Raw genomic sequence first — 20140 nt, 5'->3', positions numbered from 1 at the left:
TGGAAGCGCGCGTAATATATTTTTGGTCAGAGCTGTAATGCGACCGCGCGCGCCGATGGCCAGCGACTTCAGATTTGTGATTGTGGATGGGGTTGTCCTGCGACTTTTAACTTGTCTCTGAGGATTAACATAGTTGTTCTAAACCACAATGCTTGCCACGTCTTAGAATGTTCGTTTTTCACCTGAGAACTAAAAGATAATGTACGAGAGTTGTCGCGGTGCCCAGTAACTTCTGAAAGTCGTCTGCTCACGCCGATGCACTAACGCGCGCAAGAGCAGACGATTTCTGTGTCCTATCACGGACTTACCTGCAGGGCAACGTGGCCGTTATTATTGTTGCCAACACAGATCGCGGCATGCTCTGCAATCTTTATCAATTTAATTTGGTTATTAAATAACTGTGGCGTGTTTTATCGGGTAAATTAGCAGTATTCCATTTTCAACAAAGGGCAATTGAATGGTACACTTTATGAAAAGGGCGGGGGGTACGAGACCGTCCCTCTAAGACAAAGATTACGGTTATTGGTAAAAAAACCCACACTGGCACTACAACATTAAAAACAAGTAAAAGCTGGATGTTTCGGGGACAGTACTGCTCCCATCATCAGAAACAAGTGTCTGGGCTGAGTTGCTTATTTATCTATCAACGGTAGGTAGCAGTCCGGAAGAGGGCCTGGGTGTTTGTTGACAGAATTGCTTATCTTTTTGATGAACCAAGATTCGAGTAGTTTACGTACTCCCCATCGTTCTTCACGTGCTAAAATGTCAATGTTATCTAGGTTAACTTTGTGTCCGGTGTGTGTGTTAATAGATAAATAAGCAACTCAGCCAAGACACTTGTTTCTGATGATAGGAGCAGTACTCTTATCCGAAATGTCAAGCCTTTACTTGTTTTTAATGTTGTAGTGCCAGTGTGGATTTTTTACCAATAACCATGACTCCCCCTGTCCTTTGGACTATATTCAAGACAAAGATTATGTGGTTCAATCATGTATTAATTCAGCAAACGTGCCCACACATCGAGGTCCATGTGTACTTTATAATGCAGCGACTGTACACGACAGTAGCAGCGACAGTACACCAAATGCCTTCCAAAAAGGTCCGCAGATTATCTCTGGGAGTGAAAAAGGCGAAGGTCATAAGAGTACTGACCCGTCTTGGAACATTTCAGCATGTGCAAAGGGAAGCATTGGGAGAGTCAAGGCCACGTTTTTGCGCTACTTAGCATGGGAAACCGACTATCCTTGTGTTTGTTGACCAAGAGCGAGGGAGGCTCCACCTCCTGGATGCCGGCCAATAGAAGGACGCAAAGGGAAGGCACTTCCCAAGCCTATGCTCTTGCCTAAGAGATGGCGCAGCGTTACCGTTGTTTCGCGTGTTGCAAGGCTTCTGCCATGGCGCACCAATCTAACCAACTGCTTTGCCGTCTGTTAACCAGCAGCTGCCGCTGTTTTGCCTGCCGCAAGGCTTCTGCCATGGCGCACCAATCTAACCAACGGCTTCGTCGTCCGTTAACCGGCGTACGCATGACTCCCGCTTGGCCTCGTGCCCATGTTGACAGACGGAGAAGCCGTTGGTTAGATTGGTGCGCCATGGCAGAAGCCTTGCGATACGCGAAACAACGTTACACCCTTTATTCATAGGTCAGGTCGTCACGAGATCGTCACGTCAGTTGGGGCTGACGTGTGATGTCCTATTGGTCATTGATATCTTCACTTAGAGGGGTTGGGACACTTTCGTAGATGTAGTTCATTACATGATGGATGCATTGTACTGCACACCAGAATACTGAGGAAGAAATAATTATTCTACGTATTGTACTTGGCAAGATACAAGGCCTCGAACGCACTCCCGAGCAAAGTGCAAACGTCACAGAGTTCAGGGTTGCGTCAATTCCAATTGGCAGCCGTAAGCACGTGACTTCTCGTGTGCTGGCTCACTGGCGACAGCGAGGGATGCGTTGTCAGAGCCGCATGAGTTTCGGTATTGGCGGTGCCCATTTTCTCTGCTTCTAATACCCTCTTTGCTGTGAAACTTTCAGTGAGGTTCACATCGATGCAAAAAACCGTCTTTTATGTTTATCTGGGATAACGTGGGATGACCTCTTGCAACCCCTTTAATGTATTCTCTAATATGGAACGTCTACTTTTCTTGTGGCAATGCGAAAACAAAATGTATTTGGATTCTTCTTGCCCTACAGTTAATCCCAATATTCTGTTTGTTGTTGCCAGTGAAAAAGCTGTTCAGCAAGCAACTGTTCAGCTGTTGTTGAACAGTAAGTGTTTTGTTGTTCAGCAACTATTGTTGATGCCAATTCCCAAACTTTTCTACACGCAAGTATATTTGTTCAAATATTTTATTCTCAGTAAAATGGTATAATCGTTTATTAATTTTTTCAGAACAACTTCAGGTTATGGACTAACCTTCACAAGCAAGGCAGCAAATTATGGCTCTGGAGATGTTCTATGGCAACACAACCCCCATGCTTGAGTTGTCGTTAACAACCCCTGAAAATGGCACAGTTTCCCCTCCTGCAGTAATCATTCCTGTACCGTTCTGCAAGGCTGTCCTATATCATGAAATTCCAGGATCACGGTGAGTTTTGTGCTTTTCTGCAGTTGACTGCTCGTTCACCATTCCGCAAGACATCTTTGGGTGAGAGGAGCAACTGGACGACAGGTCCCGGAAGCTGATAAGGTTAGGCAATAAGTGAGAGCCAAGAGAATTTTCACTGTAAGCATTCGAATCAAAATTTTCTCTTCCCTTTTCACTATTTCACTGTTATCACTCAGAATTTTTCTGTACACGACAAAAGAAATTCCCTGTTACAGTATATCTGTGTAGCTAAACATGGAGGAAATATATAAATTCTAGGCCTAAAACCTTGTCCTGGATATTGTTCTGCAATCTTTTTAGACAATGCTTATGGTTGGTGGTGGTATGTTTGTGTGTGTTTGTTTGTCTGGTTTGTTTGTGTGTTTCATGATAGAGCACTGCAAGTGCCTGAATTTACTGGCCCAACCCGTACCCAAAGCCACAGAGGCTTACCTGACCCTAGCCCGACCCAGCTGCTGCAAACTCAGCCCGGCCGACGCTTGGCCCGGTCCCATAGCTTCATGCGAGCGGCAGCAGCAAAGCAGCAGAGCAGCTTTCTGCTGCCGCTGCTCTGCTGCTGGAGGCGTCCCATAGCTTCGTTTTGAATTAGCGGCAGCAGCGGCTTAGGAAACACAAACCGTGTTGGCGACTGTGGCATTGTTTACATTTCGCACATGGAGGAAGGCGTACGCAGCGGCTAAGCCTTTTAGTACACACACCTAGGAACGCAATCCTAGGTGAAAGGCGTTTCTGTGAGAGATATATTGTGGATTTGGAGCTCATAAGTGGACTTTGAGATGAGTCTGGTGGTGGTCTGAGCCCTCGTATTACCTGATCGACTCTTCGTTGATGTGTAGTCAGTTTCGTGACATTCAACGTAGGTTCGTCCTACTGCTGTGCAGAACAGTCCTTGCTGTGTTGTGTGGAGATTCTTCTACGGGATTTTGTCGTATAAATATTGCCTCGTTGCTATAGTATTCGATATTTTGATTTACAGTGACTGTCAAATTCGTACGTTGCTCTTAGTGAAATAAAATTGTCTAACGAAAACAAAGGCCCCTTCTGCTAGTATTCACTTTCTGCCTGTTTTCACAAGGAATGGGTTCATTATCTATCTCTATCGAACCTTTTTTGTTGTCTGAACGTTGTCTATCTCCATCTAGACCTTTTCAGGGGTGAGTTTCATTCACAACCACCTAGCAAGGTCTTGGAATACCGACCACAAGAAATGTGGTCCGTATGGTTTTCACACGGCATGGACGTGAAAGTAATTTGCTTGTACATTATCAGGTCACGGGTTTTGAAGTACTTTCCAGAAAACAAGCGAACATGTAGCTACAACTGGTACACAACATATGTATCACGTAGGTTCGGTCGAGCACTTTATTGAACTTTATGAACTGAATTATGTCCTGAAAGCGCACTTCACGCAGTCCCGATGATTGAACACTCGCTCCAAACTACTGGCAATCACAGGTCTTCATCCAGGTCTTCAGAAACAAATCACAGAACAACTAGACACAAACCTTCTGCCGTCACTCACCGCCCTGCAACCCTAAACACCGTCGAACGAGAACAATACCAACCAGCCTCCTGATTGGCTTTCGAGACCGGCTGCTCAGGCTGCAGAGCAACAAGGCAGCACAGCAACCAAAAATTCGGATACGAGAGCAGCAGGGAATTTCTGCAGCTTGGCAGCTCTGGTGCTCTCGCCCAGTGCTATGGTACCGCTCGTGTCGCTGCAGCTCTGCTGCTCCGCTGCTGTTGCTCTGCTGCTCTGCTGCTAAAAGCTGCAAAATCTGCTTACATCATCTGCTTCTTATTACAAGCTGCTCAAATCGAGGCTATGGGACCCCGCCTTTAGTCAGGTTCCTAATGTGATACATCCAACAGGTTAAGTCCATACAGTAGAGACTCATAATACAGCATGAATCGCACATACCTGGAACACACAAGCGCGCAGCCTTTGACATAATTTGTGCTTGTAGCAACACATTGAAGTTGAGTCTTGCGTGCCTGTCTACGTTGCACCCAGCGATGAGGGTATGATCTTCAGCCAGGCGAAGTCGAGAATAACGCGACGCCTGTGCTGTAATTTTTTGCAGAAAGGCGGAGGAAAGGCCCAGTCACTTAAGTTGCTTTGCTTCGAAAACGAATGTTGAGGCTTAAATAATGTGAAAGAATGGCTCACAAAAGCTCTGGTCTGACCCAGGACAGAGAACTCTCGGACTGAACCTGAGCCTGGCCCGAGTCCATAATCAAAACCATTTTGAGACGAGTTTTCGGGTCAGTCCGGCCCTTTGCAGTGCTCTACTTCATGATCCTGCACCCGGCGGAAGTGGTCTTGGGATGGCTCTGGTTGTATTACATTAAAATACTATTTCTACACAGTTTTCACCATTACTGAATCATTTGTTACAGCAGGGTACTTTTTAGCAAGTTCGTTTCTGTGCCCCCATATCGTCGAATGATGCTGCCTGTTATGAGACGAATGCATGGTGGGCTCATCCATCGTATCGCAGCTTCCTTCACATAATCTTCATGGTTTTACACCTTTTTTAACGTTTGAGAAAACATTTTTTTTATCTGTTCTCACAAACTGTCTGAGGACTGCTCCTTCGACCACACGCAACAAATGCGAGACGCAGCGGGCTGCTCTGTTGCCTCAGATATATCAGATACGAAGAAAGACATATCAGCGTAATCTTATCGTGATCCGTGAGTACGTGGATGCAAGCTAGTTGATTGGCATCATCATAACCCATGGCGTAACGAGGAACGAGACAGGGACGGACAAACGGTGAGTGCAAATGCCTTCTAACAACTAGGCATTTGTACACACCGTTTGTCTATCCGTCCCTCAGTATGCCATGACAGAGTGCAATCTTATTGTGGTTGGGGGTACTGGAACCTGAGAGCATAGTCGCTCAAATGCCATAGAACTTCAACTCATCATCATAATCATCATCTTCTGGAGGAAGAACGCATAAAAGAAACTGTCCTTGTAAAGCAGGTCCTTAAGGTGGATACATTGGGAGGAGCAAAGCAGATCAGCATTCATTGATGTAGATAAAATAGATATTTTTCAATGAAATCATTGAGCCTTCAGCAGTCCTGAACCGAATGGTGGGTCAGATTCATGGGGGTTAGTGTTGGGGAAGCACTGATAATTTTCCCAGGCCCAAGACTCTGGGATTTTCTCAGATGAGTCCTGGGATTCCGGGATTGTGATAAAACTGAGACAGCGTTCACGCACAGCCTTTGAATAGTAATTCTGATGTTTCGTGTGTGCATGTCTCCTGGGTGCTCTGTCTGTATTTGTCAACAAAACGTTCGTCATAACTTAATGCTTTCCGTTCTTTTTTTAATTTCTTGAAATTTTTGAACGTTTTTTTCAATGAAGAGCAGTCGTCACATATTGCACTCATCAATTAATTTCATATGCTGACACCTGTATCCGGAACTGGTCTGACTTGTGAAGTCTTAAAAGAGTCTTGACTTGAGAAGTCTGAGAGCGCAGCTTTATTAGGCTCCACGTTTTAAAGGGCACACACACACATTGTGGCCGGACCAGTTTCCACTACAACACCTAGGACAAAATCAAACTTAAACTTTCAAAACTGAATGCAAGCAACAGGAAGTGAATGTCCTGGTTGCTGAATGTTGAAGAAAAGGCTGGTTTTCAAAACGTCAGATGGTTTATTTGTGAAGCAAGTGGTTCACATTGTGTTGAAAGAGATGTGTGTGGAGACCTTTTAGAGGCCCCACAGGTTTTCTGTATTTTGCCACATCTCTTGCACTTAGCATCCAGTCCATCTTCGGCACACAAGAAGTAAAACCACACACTGGCTGAATCAGCTGACTCCACCAATATCCAGCCACGCTAGGAGTGTTTTTTTCTTCTTCTTGTCACTCAGGACTACAGTGCCACACAATCGGTTTGGCACCAGTTGTTCTACTTGAAAGAGCAAAGCAATGAATGGCGCTCTGACGCATGTGTCATACGCATCACCGCTATCCGACACTGTGCAAGGAAGAAAATATGTGTACGCTGTTAAGTGTGCTTGAAAGACAGCTAAGGACAAAGAATTGTAGATCATTCAGACCATGGCAACTTGGTGGAAGGGTACAAGTCTATTACACACGCCGTCTTCCGCGAGGGACGTTAAATGTGGTGTGCTGTGTGTCGAGATTTCGGCACACATTAAAGAACCCTCAGGTGGGCAAAATTAATCCACCTGACCACTGTGGCATTACTCATGATCACAGTTGTCTCGCGACGTCAAGCCTTGAATGATTAACTAGTGCTAGAAATTAAACAGCTCAAAATTATTCCACAGTGCTGTGTCAAATCTACACCAGCAGTAGATTTGCACTATTCCTCTCGGGCCCTAATATCCTGGATTTGTTACATAATATCCTGGGATTTTGTGGCGCGAGAAACAGTCACGATCCCAGGATTTCCCAAATCATAACACTAGCCAGGATGTGGATCTAGGTACTGCAATTTTTTGTGGACAATACAGCAGTGAAAATGTGCTCAAAATGCCCATGAAATGAATGATGCCCCTGGTAGGTTAGCATTGAACCACATCCAGACTGCAGTGTACTACTTCATTGCAGATTGGAGCAGTGGGCAAGGGTGATAAACATTAAAAAAGAAAAGAAAAAGAACAGGTAGTTTTGTGTTTTGCGTAGAGCTATTAATGTCGATGTTGGTGTTGAGCGCATGATGGTATTAATGTCATTAGAATGTATTTCTAAACCTTTAGGTTTAGCAATACATTCTATTAATGTGATGTTTACTAAGCACCATTAATCTGTGCTATCCCATCAGTATAGAGCTTTCCACCCCTCCCAATGATTTGAAACCTCAATTTATGAGTACCTCGGTTTATAGGAGACTTCTGTGAAACTTTAGCTGTTCACAGAAGGATGGCTGCGCATCTTTGAACTGCTTAACGTGCTGTAGAAAAATAGAAATCCTGCACGACAGCAGAAGTTTCAATGGAGCTTTGGGGTTTTTTGCTTGTTCTGACACTGTAGTTGCAGTCTCTTTCATTCGATTGGCTCGGTTTCCCTATCCTTCCTGTAGAAACGGTCAAACAAAGGTGCCTTTGATGATTGAGAGCATGTGACTGTAATGTTTCAGTGTACGTGCATGGGACCTGAGCATTTTAGTTCCACATGTGCTGTTTGTGCTCTTCATGGCTGTGCGATTTAATCGGGCCCGTCTCAAGCTGCGTGCCACCAGCAGTCCCATCTTCTCCACTTTCTATGTTCTGGTAAGAAAGAGACGTGGCAACGGCACCAATATTACAGGGCTCTTATGTGTCTCTGCAGGTGTCTTTGAATGCAGTAACCAGTGTGATACGCTGTGTTGTGTCGATGAGCGTGAGTGCAGCACTGCCTGTTGGTGGTACGGCAGATAAGGTAAGAGCTTTGTACACAAGTAGAAAAGTGCACGATGAACAGTATGTTGCTTATCCTTGCTTATCTTCTAATGCAATACATAACTGCAATGCTGTGTCTGTTACTGCCATTGGAGCCATTTATGGCATGCTAGCATGCATTGGTTCTGCGGGCCAGCGTGTAAGTAGAAACTGAACTGAACCAATAAAATTTTCGGTTCGACACTCCTAATAGAAGTACTGGTGTGCCTGCTCTGTACATTTTGTACACACCTGCTGCAGAGTGAGCTGTACTAAGTGAATGCTTCAGCGCCATACGGACTTGTGCCAAAGCCATGCATTAGTTCCTCCAAATTACTGAGCACAAGGTCATTCCTCTGTGTTGTTAGCAGCAGCATTGTCAATATGCAGGCTAGAGCACTGCATGGGCCTGAATTTACCGGCCTGACGCAGCCCATACCCGACGCCTCGGCGGCTTACCCGACCGAGCTTGACCCGGCTGCCGTAAACTCAGTCAGGCCCCTCTCGGACCCAACGCCATGTAGGCTTACTCGGCCTGAGCCTGACCTGGCAGCCAAAAGCCCATCTGAGTTCCGGAATGCAGCTGCATTGGCTGATGTCCCAAGCAACAATCAGAAGTTGGGGCTCTGATGTTGAGCCAGGCGCTTGGCAGCAGTCTGGCTGACCTAGCTGGCCGTGCTTGACACATCGCTGGCCAACAAGCCTGTTTTTTAGTATGGATCTGTACCCTGGCCAATGACTTGCCAAGCATTGGCCAGCCTGCACTGTGCAAAGCTTGTGCCAAGTTACAGACCAAAGCAGTCCTGTGGTGTCGTTCATATTCATACTCAATTGTCTCACGGAGTAAGGTAACGATTTATCATTCTTTGTTTGTTGCTCGTATCTCCCGCAACAGACAGTGAGCGCGGCGTTCTAAAGCATAAAGATTTCCAAAAACAGACAATGTGTATGGCGTTTCAAAGTGCAAAAAAATAGAGAGGGAGAATGATAAAATCTTGCAAAGTGCTCAAGACCACTAGGATCAAACAGCTCACAAAGAAAAGCAATTGCATTTCTTTCTTGAGGAAGAACAGATGCTATATGTAGGTTGTGTCACGAGCTTCCACAAATTCGAGAGTCCTATTTACCTGTGAGTCAGAATGAAGGGTGAGCTGTCTAAGTAGCACCACTAAGTAGTCTAAGTAGCACTTAGTAGTAGTTTAATTTGATGCATACGCAAGCAACGCTGAAATGAGGAATTGCTAGTCGTATTAACTCACCATGAAGATAACGTCTCTGTTTCTTACTGATTTTGGTTTGAACCATTTATTTGGTCCATTGAGAGTCTGACTACACCATTCTACATTTCTGTCGCCACAAGATGTCATACTGAGATTGGCCCAAGCATGGCAAAAGGTTGGCTGGCCAACTTAGCCGTGCATGGCAAGTGCTTTGCAAGTGAGCTCGTTTCTTGGTACAGATCAGCCCCTTAGCAACGGGTTGCCAAACCTCGTTCTGCCTATCACTGTGCAACATTGTGCCAACGTTGGCTGGCCAAAGAGTTGTTGTGTAGACATATCGCAGCAATTTAACGAGGGACACTAGACAGAAGAAGACAGGACATGATGACTGCAAACTCACAACTGGAGAAATTTATAACAGGAAACAGCGAAAGTGAGGGTGGGGAGAGGGAGGGGGAGAGTGGCGACAGTTTCTTCCCTTTGTGGGAAGGCCGGCGCTGGACGGGTTTGGAGGTCAGCTTTCGGCGCTTCCCAAATATCCCAATTCAGAGGAGGTTAGGGAGATGGAAGGGTGGCCGATGCAGTCCTGCTGTCCAAGTTTTGTTATGTGGAACGCTTCAATTATTTTCCGAGTAGTTTTTGCTTTTTCTCTACCCAATATTGTGGTGCGTTCGAAGATGGTGTGGCTGCCATAGTTGTGGCAATGTACCGCGAGATGTCCCGAAGGTGTGGTATTGGAAATCAATTATCTGTGTTCATTGAGCCATGTATTTAGGCACCTTCCTGTTTGTCCTATGTATTTCATGCCACAAGAGATCTTAATAGAGTAAATGACTTGCTCCTGGCATTCCACCAACGGAGACTTGTGGCTGAGCTTGTACCCTTTTTTGTCTCGGGGCTTGTTCACAGGGCGACCTAGACTTCTTAGCTTGATAGGGGCAGATATCACTACCGGAACCTTGTGTCTCTCACCTACATTTTTTAGGTTGTGTGATAGGCCGTTTATACAGGGAACCGACACTGGTCTGCCTGGTAGCTTTTCTCATTTTGCTTTGCTGTTCCCTTTAATTTTTTGTAGCAGTTTTTCCGATAGGTCCGGAATAAGAGGTCTGGGATGTCCTGCTTTGAGTAGTTTATCCACCTGACATTGGAAGCTGGTTTCCATCAGGTGTGGGCAGAATCTCATGAGAGACATCTCTATGCTCGCTGAGGCTAGGCTTCTTTTGACTATCTTGGTGTGGGAAGACAGGTACGGCAATACCACTTTTTTGTTCATGGTTGGTAAAGCCAGCAGCCGTGGGTAGGCGTATTTCTTAGGTTCAGATCCGGGAACTGTAGGGTTTCGTTGTGAGGTAGATCATAGGTGATTTCCAGGCCATGGGAAGAGTTTTGAAAAATCTTAATTAGGTCGTCCACTTTTGTTGTTACTCTGTGCTCCTTTTCTTGAGCAAAAATAAAAAATCATCCACATAGCGAAAAATTTTAAATTGGCGGGTGTCTCCTAGGGTTCTTTGGATCATAGCATCAACTGCTGCTAAGAATATGTCACAAAGGACCGGAGATATCCTTGATCCAATTGGCGTACCCATTTTTTGTATAATAATAACAGATTTTTTTTAATAATTAAAAAGTGAATTATTGAAAGTTACTTTGGACATTGCCTTAGGAGTTTGCTGGTGCCCTCTTAATGAGTGCCCTTCAGCATATGCTATATGCCAATTGACTTCATCTCGAAAAAAGTGATATACATATTTTTAAAAATTATGTTCGCATTTTGCTGGGACACCCTGTATAACAATACAGAAGATGTGAAAATATTACAAGTGGTAGATAGAAAGGCGAAAGTTATTTAAGATGTTTTGCATAAGTGTGAATACTCACCAAGCAGTTGAGTATCGCTAGCAAGACATAGTAAACAACAAGAGTAGAAACTTGATTCGGCACTCACATGTTTGGAAAGCGTACTGTCCATCATCAAAACACACAACATAAATCCACAATGAGTAAATTCATAGGGATGTATCCCTAATGTCCGAACAGCGCCAATGAAAAAAAAAAAAAGAATTCTTGAAGCACTGAGCTCTATGGCGATCATGCTCTTCTGTGTTTTGTAGGTGATTCACGATGCGTCGTCCAGCTTGCCTTTCTTGCATGAAAATTAACGCCACCCAACTTCGGTGAGATTCCGTTTTGACCTGCTAACAAATGCCGACGCCCCTATGCCAGCCGCGTCGTACGAGCATAGCCTTCAAGAAATACCATTTCAAAAGATACTGGAACTGCAGCATGTCAGTGTGAGTGGGCGCCAAAATATATTACATATCGTTGCACACAGCGCGGGTGGTAACACTCTGGCCGCACGTCTCACTCTCAACTCTCACTCCCATCAACGGTCACAAAGCCTACAAGCAAGTGTGAAAACATCGGAAACACCGTCAAAAGAACGGGAATGCTTGACACATCGTCTACATACCTTGGAAACGGATAAAATCCTCAAAATGAAGCTCGAATGACGCCAACTGCTTGTGAGGCACGGCGCACAGCCCAAGACTTCGACATTTCGTAACAGACCGACTTATCCGTTGGCGACAGATGAAAACGCTTCCACTTACGTGCACTGGAATGTTGTGCATAATGCAGAAACAATAGCTTAAAGTACTAAGACGTGTAATACGAAGTTACCACGGCACATGTACCTTTGAGGATATGTTCACAAATATTTGAATTAACGTGAACTATTTTCAACGCAGACGAGCCACTATGTGGTGCGGCACGGAGACATGTTACAACGCGTCCTCTTCAGACTTGGCCACCGGCGACATCGGCAAACGGCCTGCTCAGTTGATTTGTTCTGAGTAAATTTTAATTTCATATTTTATTCATTTCCACTTTCAATATTTTTCGATACAGTGCGTATTCTGGAATTTAATTTGTTCAAATTGGACGAGTTCCTCGAGTTAGTTGATTTTCTACACGGACATACGGCGTTCTTACTGATCATATCATTACTTCTTTTGAGAATGATGCTGTACTGTTGGTCGCCATCACGCTCGTTCCTTCAGCAACTGGCTTCTTACTTATTGTATTGGCGGCCGTGGAAAATCTTGGAACCCATTAAATCAGTTGGAAAGCAGTTCCTCATTTATACACATTAGGCCAATTCCTCCAACTGGCTTCTCATTCCTTCTATTCGCCTGGAGAAGTTTTGGTGTCGCCACCTTGCGGGGAGTAGCCCGTGCCGTCACGCATTGGATGCGAGGCAGGAGAGCAGACGACGCATAGCTCTTGAGAGCTTGTTTTGCATGTGCGGCGTTTGCGTACAACTGTGCTGGTACGACTCTGATACTAAGGGTGGGTTCACACGAGGGACGCATCCCCGGGATAAGTCCGCAGCGGGCGGTGACGTCACGTGGACGGAGGAGTCCCCGCCGAGCATTCACACGGGACGAGGGATGGGAGCCGATAAGTCCGTCTCGAACAACACTTATCAGGCTGCGTGAACGAGTTTTTTCACTTTTCTGCACTGTGGTTTAACAGAAAAATATATATTTTTTACGTTGGGGCACATTGCATCTCCAGCATTCCACAATGCAGGGAACCACTCCACTCGCGAAATAAGAAAGATACTCCTATCGTTGATGACAACGCATATTTCGCGGTCGATGCCTTTGCGTAGGAACAGTGTTGCCGTGGCACAAAATAATAAAATGTTTACTTCCTTGAAAACAGAGAACTCAAACTGCACTGAGTTTACTGCGAAGGAAACAGACAACTGTCAGTTCTCGAGTCTGGACACGTAGCAAAAGCTATTGACAGGACAAAGCGACATATGCATATGCAAAACGTGTCATAATCATAATTTATCTGTTGTTGTATCGTGCAGTAAGGTCACATTTCCACGCCGTGCTATAGTAGGTACCGTATTTGAAGATCCGCTTGCTCGTAGCGAAACCCTCGTTTTCCCCATTTTTTCCTGCTTCGTGAAGGCCCATACACGATTCCTCTTTTTTATTACGTGGTTCTTCGAATATCCTCTGCTTCAGCGGTCCTAGCTGTAAACCAGCCTGTCAAAAGAAGAAAAAAGAGTCAAAAGACGTTGCTCCATCCTCAAGTCCCCCGCCAACACGGGGACTGTTCGTGGATCAGAGACGAATGGTCCGTGGTGGGATGAGAGGACGCACATTTTAATGACGTAGGCTGTGACGTTTACACCATCCGCGGACTTATCCCGGGGATGCGTCCCTCATGTGAACCCACCCTAAGTATAGCTTGACGCGTGAAATACAGAACCAAAAAGACGTGGACGAGTATGAGGAGACAAAATTGCATTTGTATCAAGAGAGAACCGGCAGGACAGGGCGTGTCTGTAAGGTGTACGAGCTGCTATTTTCCGCTAATTCAGACAGGAATAACAGAAGTCCAGTCAGCATACTTTTTGTGTATGAGAAAGAAATTTCTTCACCTTTAGTGGGAACTTTGATGAGGCCACTTTGCTAAATTAGTAGCAAGGTGTCTATGTTCCTTTAGCCTGTAAAATGGCTCATGTACAGATGTAGGTTCAATATGCATAGCAAAAGCGAAGTGCCAAAAATATGGCAAATACCGGGTTCAAGGGCATTTAGGAGCTTCTTTTAACTGTGCACTAAAGCATAATGTGAATTTCACTAATATTTGCATACAAAAGCTGTTACTTGAGTGAAGACACACACTCACATAAAAACATCTTTACACTGTGCGACACCACTGTGTGACACACCACTTTCTTATAAATAGCCAGGCCAATAACTTGCATCTGTAAACATCCAAAGGAAATACGAGCAGCGTCTTTCAGGTGAAGAGAAACTTGCTCTTAGGGATTGTTTTATTGGTTTTTGACAGTTCAGCAGTAATTGTGACACTGTTAGTAATATACGGCAAGAGGCCAAAGCGGAATCTCTGCTGCAAGATCTTTAAAAAGCTTCATTCGCAGCAGCACCCACAATGTGAACTCGAGCACTGGGTTGCGACTGGTTGCCGCAAAGTACTTACTGCAGGCGCGACTGTGACGATAATTTGCTTTTCCCGTGTCGAGTCTGATGAGCCTTTTCAGTCGCGTAAGTTTTGCACTGCAGCACTAAACAGTCAGCAGATTTCTTAGACGAAACAGCTATGAAAGCAACGTGCAGACACCACGGAGGATCCACACACGCCAGAATCTATCCAGCCTGTGACATAAAAATATCACATGATACGGCTGACTGAAGCGCCGCTAGGGTTTGTTCTCTAGGCGAATTGGTGCAGTCTGTAATACACAACATGTTGCATCTCATTAAATCAATTGGAAATCAGCATTTCTCATTGTCGCCCATTAAGCCAATTCGTTCAATTGGTTCCTTACTCCGTGGATGTGGTCTTCGCCACACAACACAGCGGAGCACAGTTTCGCAAAGGCAGCTTCTCTGTTTAACTTCCAATTCAGTCAGTGAGAAACAGTCGGCTTGTGCACGTTGAACGAAGTGGAGTCTGATTTCTCGTTGCATCTCATTAAGATTGTGGGGAGAAGTCAATGAGATTATGTCTACTATTTCCAGCAGGGACTCTTAGCGCAGGGAAGGGGGGGAACGATGTGAGGGCTATTTGCCTATTTTCGATCGAGTAAGCGATTTGGCCAACCTAAACTGAAACAAGTTTACCGAGCACATGGGACAGGTTGTGGAAGAAACAGAAGACAGTTAACCTGTTGTTCTACTATAGTGGGCTGGGGAGGGTGGTTTGGGATGAGGAGATGAAACAATTGTTTCAACGCTGTTTCGCGGTGGTAGCCAGCTGCTTCGAAAAGGTTTGGTTGCCTCTGTAGAGAGTCTACAACGTAATGCTGACAGGACTTCTTGATGAAATGATCCGATAAAGCCATTCTTCACTTCCTTTCGGCGGCAGCTATTCTGGGAGAGGATGGGCTTGGCATCAAGCCTTTCATATTCCCAGCACTGACCACCACCTGTTCTGAAGGTTGGGGGACCTGTATGTGAAGGCTTGTTCCAAACAGTCTTGCTTTATGTGAGGGAGGAGAGAATCGAAGGAGTAGGGAGTGGGGGCTACAGTGAGGATATCATCATGTAAAGCCTTACAAGGCAGAAACGAGGATGGAGTTCGGACCATAGCGACAGAAATTTGTCTGAAAGTGACAAATAAATTTCGCAAAGCTTTGGAGTGAGCGATGATCCGATCACGTCCTACTTGATTATAACGACCGTGCAATAATCGGCAACCCCTATGAGGAGCCCGTCCGCACGATCTGCTAGGGGTGCTGCTCATCGGCCCGCGAGATCTACATCATGATTGGACGACTGAAATTTGAATTTTGAATGCGCAGAAGCGGACGTATGACTACCGTAACAAACGACAGCAACAGCTCCTATGAAAACACGTAGAATGATGATGATAATCAACTTTAGAAAGAAGCATCTCTCATGGGACATCCACCGCGTGTACAATAATACTAAGGTAAGGTGAAGTGCAAAGTATTGCAGAAATTGAGGAAGCAGTAACCGGACCGATGAGTAGCGCCACCTCTAGCTTCCAAATGTGGCACCGGGAAGGGGTGCCTATATGACATGGTCATTATAATCTAGTAGGTCGTGGATCAGATACAAACTTCGAACTGAATGTAATTGGTGCCTTCGAAGGCCGCTACGGTAGATGACAAATAAAGTGTTACTAGCTAGAGGAAGCTTGTGGCAGGAATACAAGCGTTTGCCTAGAACGTGACTAGGCCCTTTTCTACTTGAGTCTGCAGTCAGGATAGGTTGAGGCTACTATCTAGCGAGAAATATGAGTCTTTGATGTCTTAGGACGTCAGCGAGACCTGTTTACCATAGAGTTCAGGCACTTCTTGAAGGACACGATGCAAAGTAACTGTTCTGAGGCTGAAACACACAACACAAGCCTCATGGTGCCCAAGAACATGAAAGATTGAAATATGGCAGTCGTCGAAAAAGCCAGACAGCGGCGGGAATCAAACCATGCATCCCTCAATTGCCGGTTGTTTGCGTTAACCAATTACGCTGCGCTAGCATCTGCCCTCCAACGACTTACCAAGGGGCCTCATTCAACTAACGGGGCTCTCTTCACATTCTCTTCTACATTACACAGATGGCAATCGAGGGATGCGTGGCTCGATTCCCTCTGCTGTCTGGCTTTTTCGATGACTGCCATATTTCGATCTTTCATGTTCCTAGGCACCTTGAGGCTTGTGTTGTGTTTGTCTGTTGTGTGTTTCAGCCTCAGAACAGTTACTTTCCATCATGTTCACCAGATTCCGCTGTGTCGTCCTCATTTTATATGTATGTGTGTATGAGAAGAAATATAGGAGAGAATGTGAAAAGAGTGAGTGCGTGTCCCATGCAGTGGAACTAGTGGAATGAGTTGTTGTTCCGAATTGATCATGGAAAGGGGGTGTGGTAGAAAAATACACTTTAAGGACTCTTGAACGTAAGAGGAGGCTACTTTTTGTCAGGTGCCATTCTCGTTGGCAATTATCTTGATGGGGTGATGAGGCTTGTAGACCTTTGCGATGAAATATTGAATACTTTGAATATTTGCGCAGCCCTACACTGCACAGTTGCTAAACTGGCGGTGTTAAAAAAGCACAATGTAAAACATGTCAGGTATACCCAAGGACCTGTATGTGCCAGAAATGGTATTAATTGAACCATCAGGAGACTCATTTCATCCACTAGGGTATCGTGTATTCAGGCATTGACAAATCCCTTGTCTATACTAGGTCAGCTCGATGAAGAGCAGGGATCACCACTTGTGGATCAAAACTCGGCTGAACATGTTTTAATTGGATGAACTCGACAAAATCACCATATTGAATTTTTACCCAAGTTTTTTGACAGGATTTCTTGTGAGTTTTTTTCTTTAGGAATTTCTTATTCCAGCAATTTATTACATAAGGGCTCAGCTGTATGACCTGCAGTGTGCTTGTAAGCAACGTGCTCTCAATGCTGAAGTTTTACCAATCTGAAGGCATGTACTTCCTTGCATCACAATAACGTATTCCACTATATTTAGACAGGATTGTTTGTGTATGTTTGTTGAAAAAAGACAAGGATGGGGAAACACAAGGAACAATTTGCTAACTCTCAACTGAAGGATTTGCTGACAGAAATGCTCTTCTGGAAAACAAGAATTTCAAGGTGTGATGTTATTGTAAGGGGTGGTCATTCATAGCAACCATCACTGAAGGTTGAGATGAAGTACTAGCATGACACGATCAGGAACAGCGACACAAAAGCAATCATAAATCAGTGTAATACTGGTGATGGAAAGATGATGGTGAATTCTGGTCATGCAGAATCCGGGCATTGTGAAGATGACATGTGAAATGCAAACTTGAAACACCAAGGCAGTGGGGGGCAAATCATGCCTGAAAAATATGCTGAAGCGGTCAAAACGGTGTGAAGCGGGCAATTGGTAAAGATATCCTGTGGTAGCTGCCTATTTCGGTCCAAGATTTTCCCACATATGCAGCCGAATCTTCTCTTCTTCCTTGATGCACGTATCGGTGCCGCTGACCATGTACTTGCACTGTCTCTTGGCACTCAAATACAGATACAACTCTGATGACTACCAAATAAGTTCCTGCATTACCCTGCTGCATCTCTACTAAAATGATATCAACCGATGCTCTGCAAGTGATTCATTCCTAAATTGCCCCTTGTTGCCCCTTGCCTATCAGTTTGTTTTGCTCCCTTGCCTATGGGTAGCTTGTTCACTGAGCTTACCTTACTGAAGAACATAGGGCTACAAATTGTGATTGTACTTGCACACAAACCTTTTGCCATCTGGGATTTGATACCTAAAATTTAGGACATTTCAAGCGGTAGTGAGTAGAGCCTCGAATACACTAATAGTAGTTGAACACATGTCAAGCTTTTTTAAAAATGTTGGAAGCTCATCTGAGAGACAGCAGTGTTTGTCACCTGTTTTTTCTTGTCTACCTTGCTCCTTTACTTCTATGGGTAGCTCTGTCCATGCTATGAATGCCTGTGGCTTTTAGTTGAAATACAATGTACGAGGAGAAGCTTCACATCCTCGTATCAGGTGTCACGTTACACTGACATTGCATTATTTGAATGCAGGTGCTATGGGTAGCAGTACGTTTTTTCCTGCTTTCTACAGAAATGAGTGTGCTCATCTTTGGACTTGCATTCGGTAAGCTCAATTGACCTTTTTCCTAAATGGCTATCAGTGTTCACCAACATGAATTCTGCACATGCTGTATGTATAGAACTGTGTGATTCATGTGAAACTTGATAATGTGCCCACCAAGAAGAATAGGGACACTGTGAATGCTATTCTGAGCAGGCTGGACTTACAATTGAATCGTACACGTGGGATTGTTTTGAACAAAATAAAAGCATAACGCTATAGAAGGGTGCATCAATTACGTGATGGATATTGGCTCTCGTTCTGCAGTATAACCCCTTTCTTATGACTCCTATTTTATTAAAAATCTGGCTATTGTAAAAGCAAGTGCCAGTCCCAATTGAATTGCTATACCCTCTACGGCTTTAATGTTCTGGGGCTCGGTGCTCAATGTTTCATTATTCTATACCGCCATTCTATATGTTATTCTATACGTTATTCTGTATAAATGTATTGCTTCTCTGTGATTCGTCACAAGCTTCCGCATGATGGCCAATCGTGACGTTCATTTGAAATCATCGCCTACTGGAACGCTTCGCATGTGCCACCGCCTGTCGTTTGGAGCCCGCCAAGTTAAAAGATTAACGATAACGAACAGTATGTTCAGTTCAGCATTGGGCCTCTGATGTAGTAAACTGAACAACTCAGGGTACAGGTTGTAGTAAGAATTATTCAGCATGGTCGCAGCTGTAACAGGCATGTGCATGATGCTGAGCTTCAGGAATTTGACGTTGGCACTCTAATTGGATGTTAGTAAACCATCCTGTCAGGAGTAGGAGGAAGCTTTAATGATGCTGCGGTTGCTGTTTGTCACTGTCCTGCACACTTGGGACTGAATTTTGTTGCTGGTGGCTAAGTGGAGAACATCCCTTTTTTATGTCTTAATTGCGACTGATTATCATGGAGTATGGCTGATCCTCATCAAAAGCGAAGAGTACACATGTTACAAAACTTCCATAGCAAGGTTTTCCACGGAATATGAGTAACTTTACCAAATTACAGTTTTTGTTATCAGCCCAGTAAACCTTTCATTTGTTTTTACTGCCTTCTTGTGCCTTATATAAGATGCGCTTATAAGATATTTTAAGGTGCTCCCAGCAGTAATATAACCAAAAAATTTGGGAACGGTTCAACGGGAACCTCACACAGAGGATGCGAAAATATGTCTCACATAGGAGGAGGATTTCACCCTCGTTTTCCCTCACCCAAATGCACTACGAAAGGTATAATTATTTTTTTGGGGGGGAGGGGGGACCGTCATGCTGCATCACCTTGCGCTTTGTTTGAGTGTTCTGACAGTAAGATTTGTGGCAGGTCACTTGGACAGTCGGACGAGTATCCGCAGGGTGTTAGCTGTCACCTCTCTCGTTGCCTTTGTCTACTCTGGGACACAGGCAAGCTTAGCTGTTTAACCACAGGCAGTGCACTCATGGTGTGCTTGTGCAGGGAGTCCTAGAGCTTGACCTACCAGATGAAAAGTTTTACGTCCCTGACAGAAACTTTGAGCTGTTTGGTCATGGTGGCATGCTCTTCTGGTTCGTCAGTTCATCTCTCTTTGCAGCGGTAAGTGATTTACTCTCTTCTTACCTTGAGACGCTGACATCTTTTTGCGTTAGGTGTACTTTGTGGTGTTCTCCCTTCCATGGACTGGACTACGAGAACGAGTAGCGCTGCCCTGTAAGTACCTGTACTGCGGGGTTT

The 20140-nt window shown here is 44.8% G+C and overlaps 1 protein-coding gene across 2 annotated transcripts in view; it reads left to right on the top strand.

The window, feature by feature from the left end:
* Positions 1–20140, top strand: part of LOC135396497 (transmembrane protein adipocyte-associated 1 homolog) — a 41827-nt gene that overhangs the window by 1936 nt on the left and 19751 nt on the right. For both annotated transcript variants that reach the window (XM_064627504.1, XM_064627505.1), the window contains exons 2-8: positions 2400–2595; positions 7748–7880; positions 7939–8028; positions 18373–18445; positions 19754–19833; positions 19886–20002; positions 20056–20116. In XM_064627504.1, coding sequence (XP_064483574.1) covers positions 2447–2595; positions 7748–7880; positions 7939–8028; positions 18373–18445; positions 19754–19833; positions 19886–20002; positions 20056–20116 — 703 coding nt within the window. In that variant the 5' untranslated portion in view covers positions 2400–2446. The remainder of the gene's footprint in view (positions 1–2399; positions 2596–7747; positions 7881–7938; positions 8029–18372; positions 18446–19753; positions 19834–19885; positions 20003–20055; positions 20117–20140) is intronic.

This window comes from Ornithodoros turicata, chromosome 6, assembly GCF_037126465.1.
Source record: "Ornithodoros turicata isolate Travis chromosome 6, ASM3712646v1, whole genome shotgun sequence".
NCBI classification, from domain to species: domain Eukaryota; kingdom Metazoa; phylum Arthropoda; class Arachnida; order Ixodida; family Argasidae; genus Ornithodoros; species Ornithodoros turicata.
Note: the sequence above shows the minus strand (reverse complement) of the source record. Positions and strands in the feature narration are given on the sequence as shown.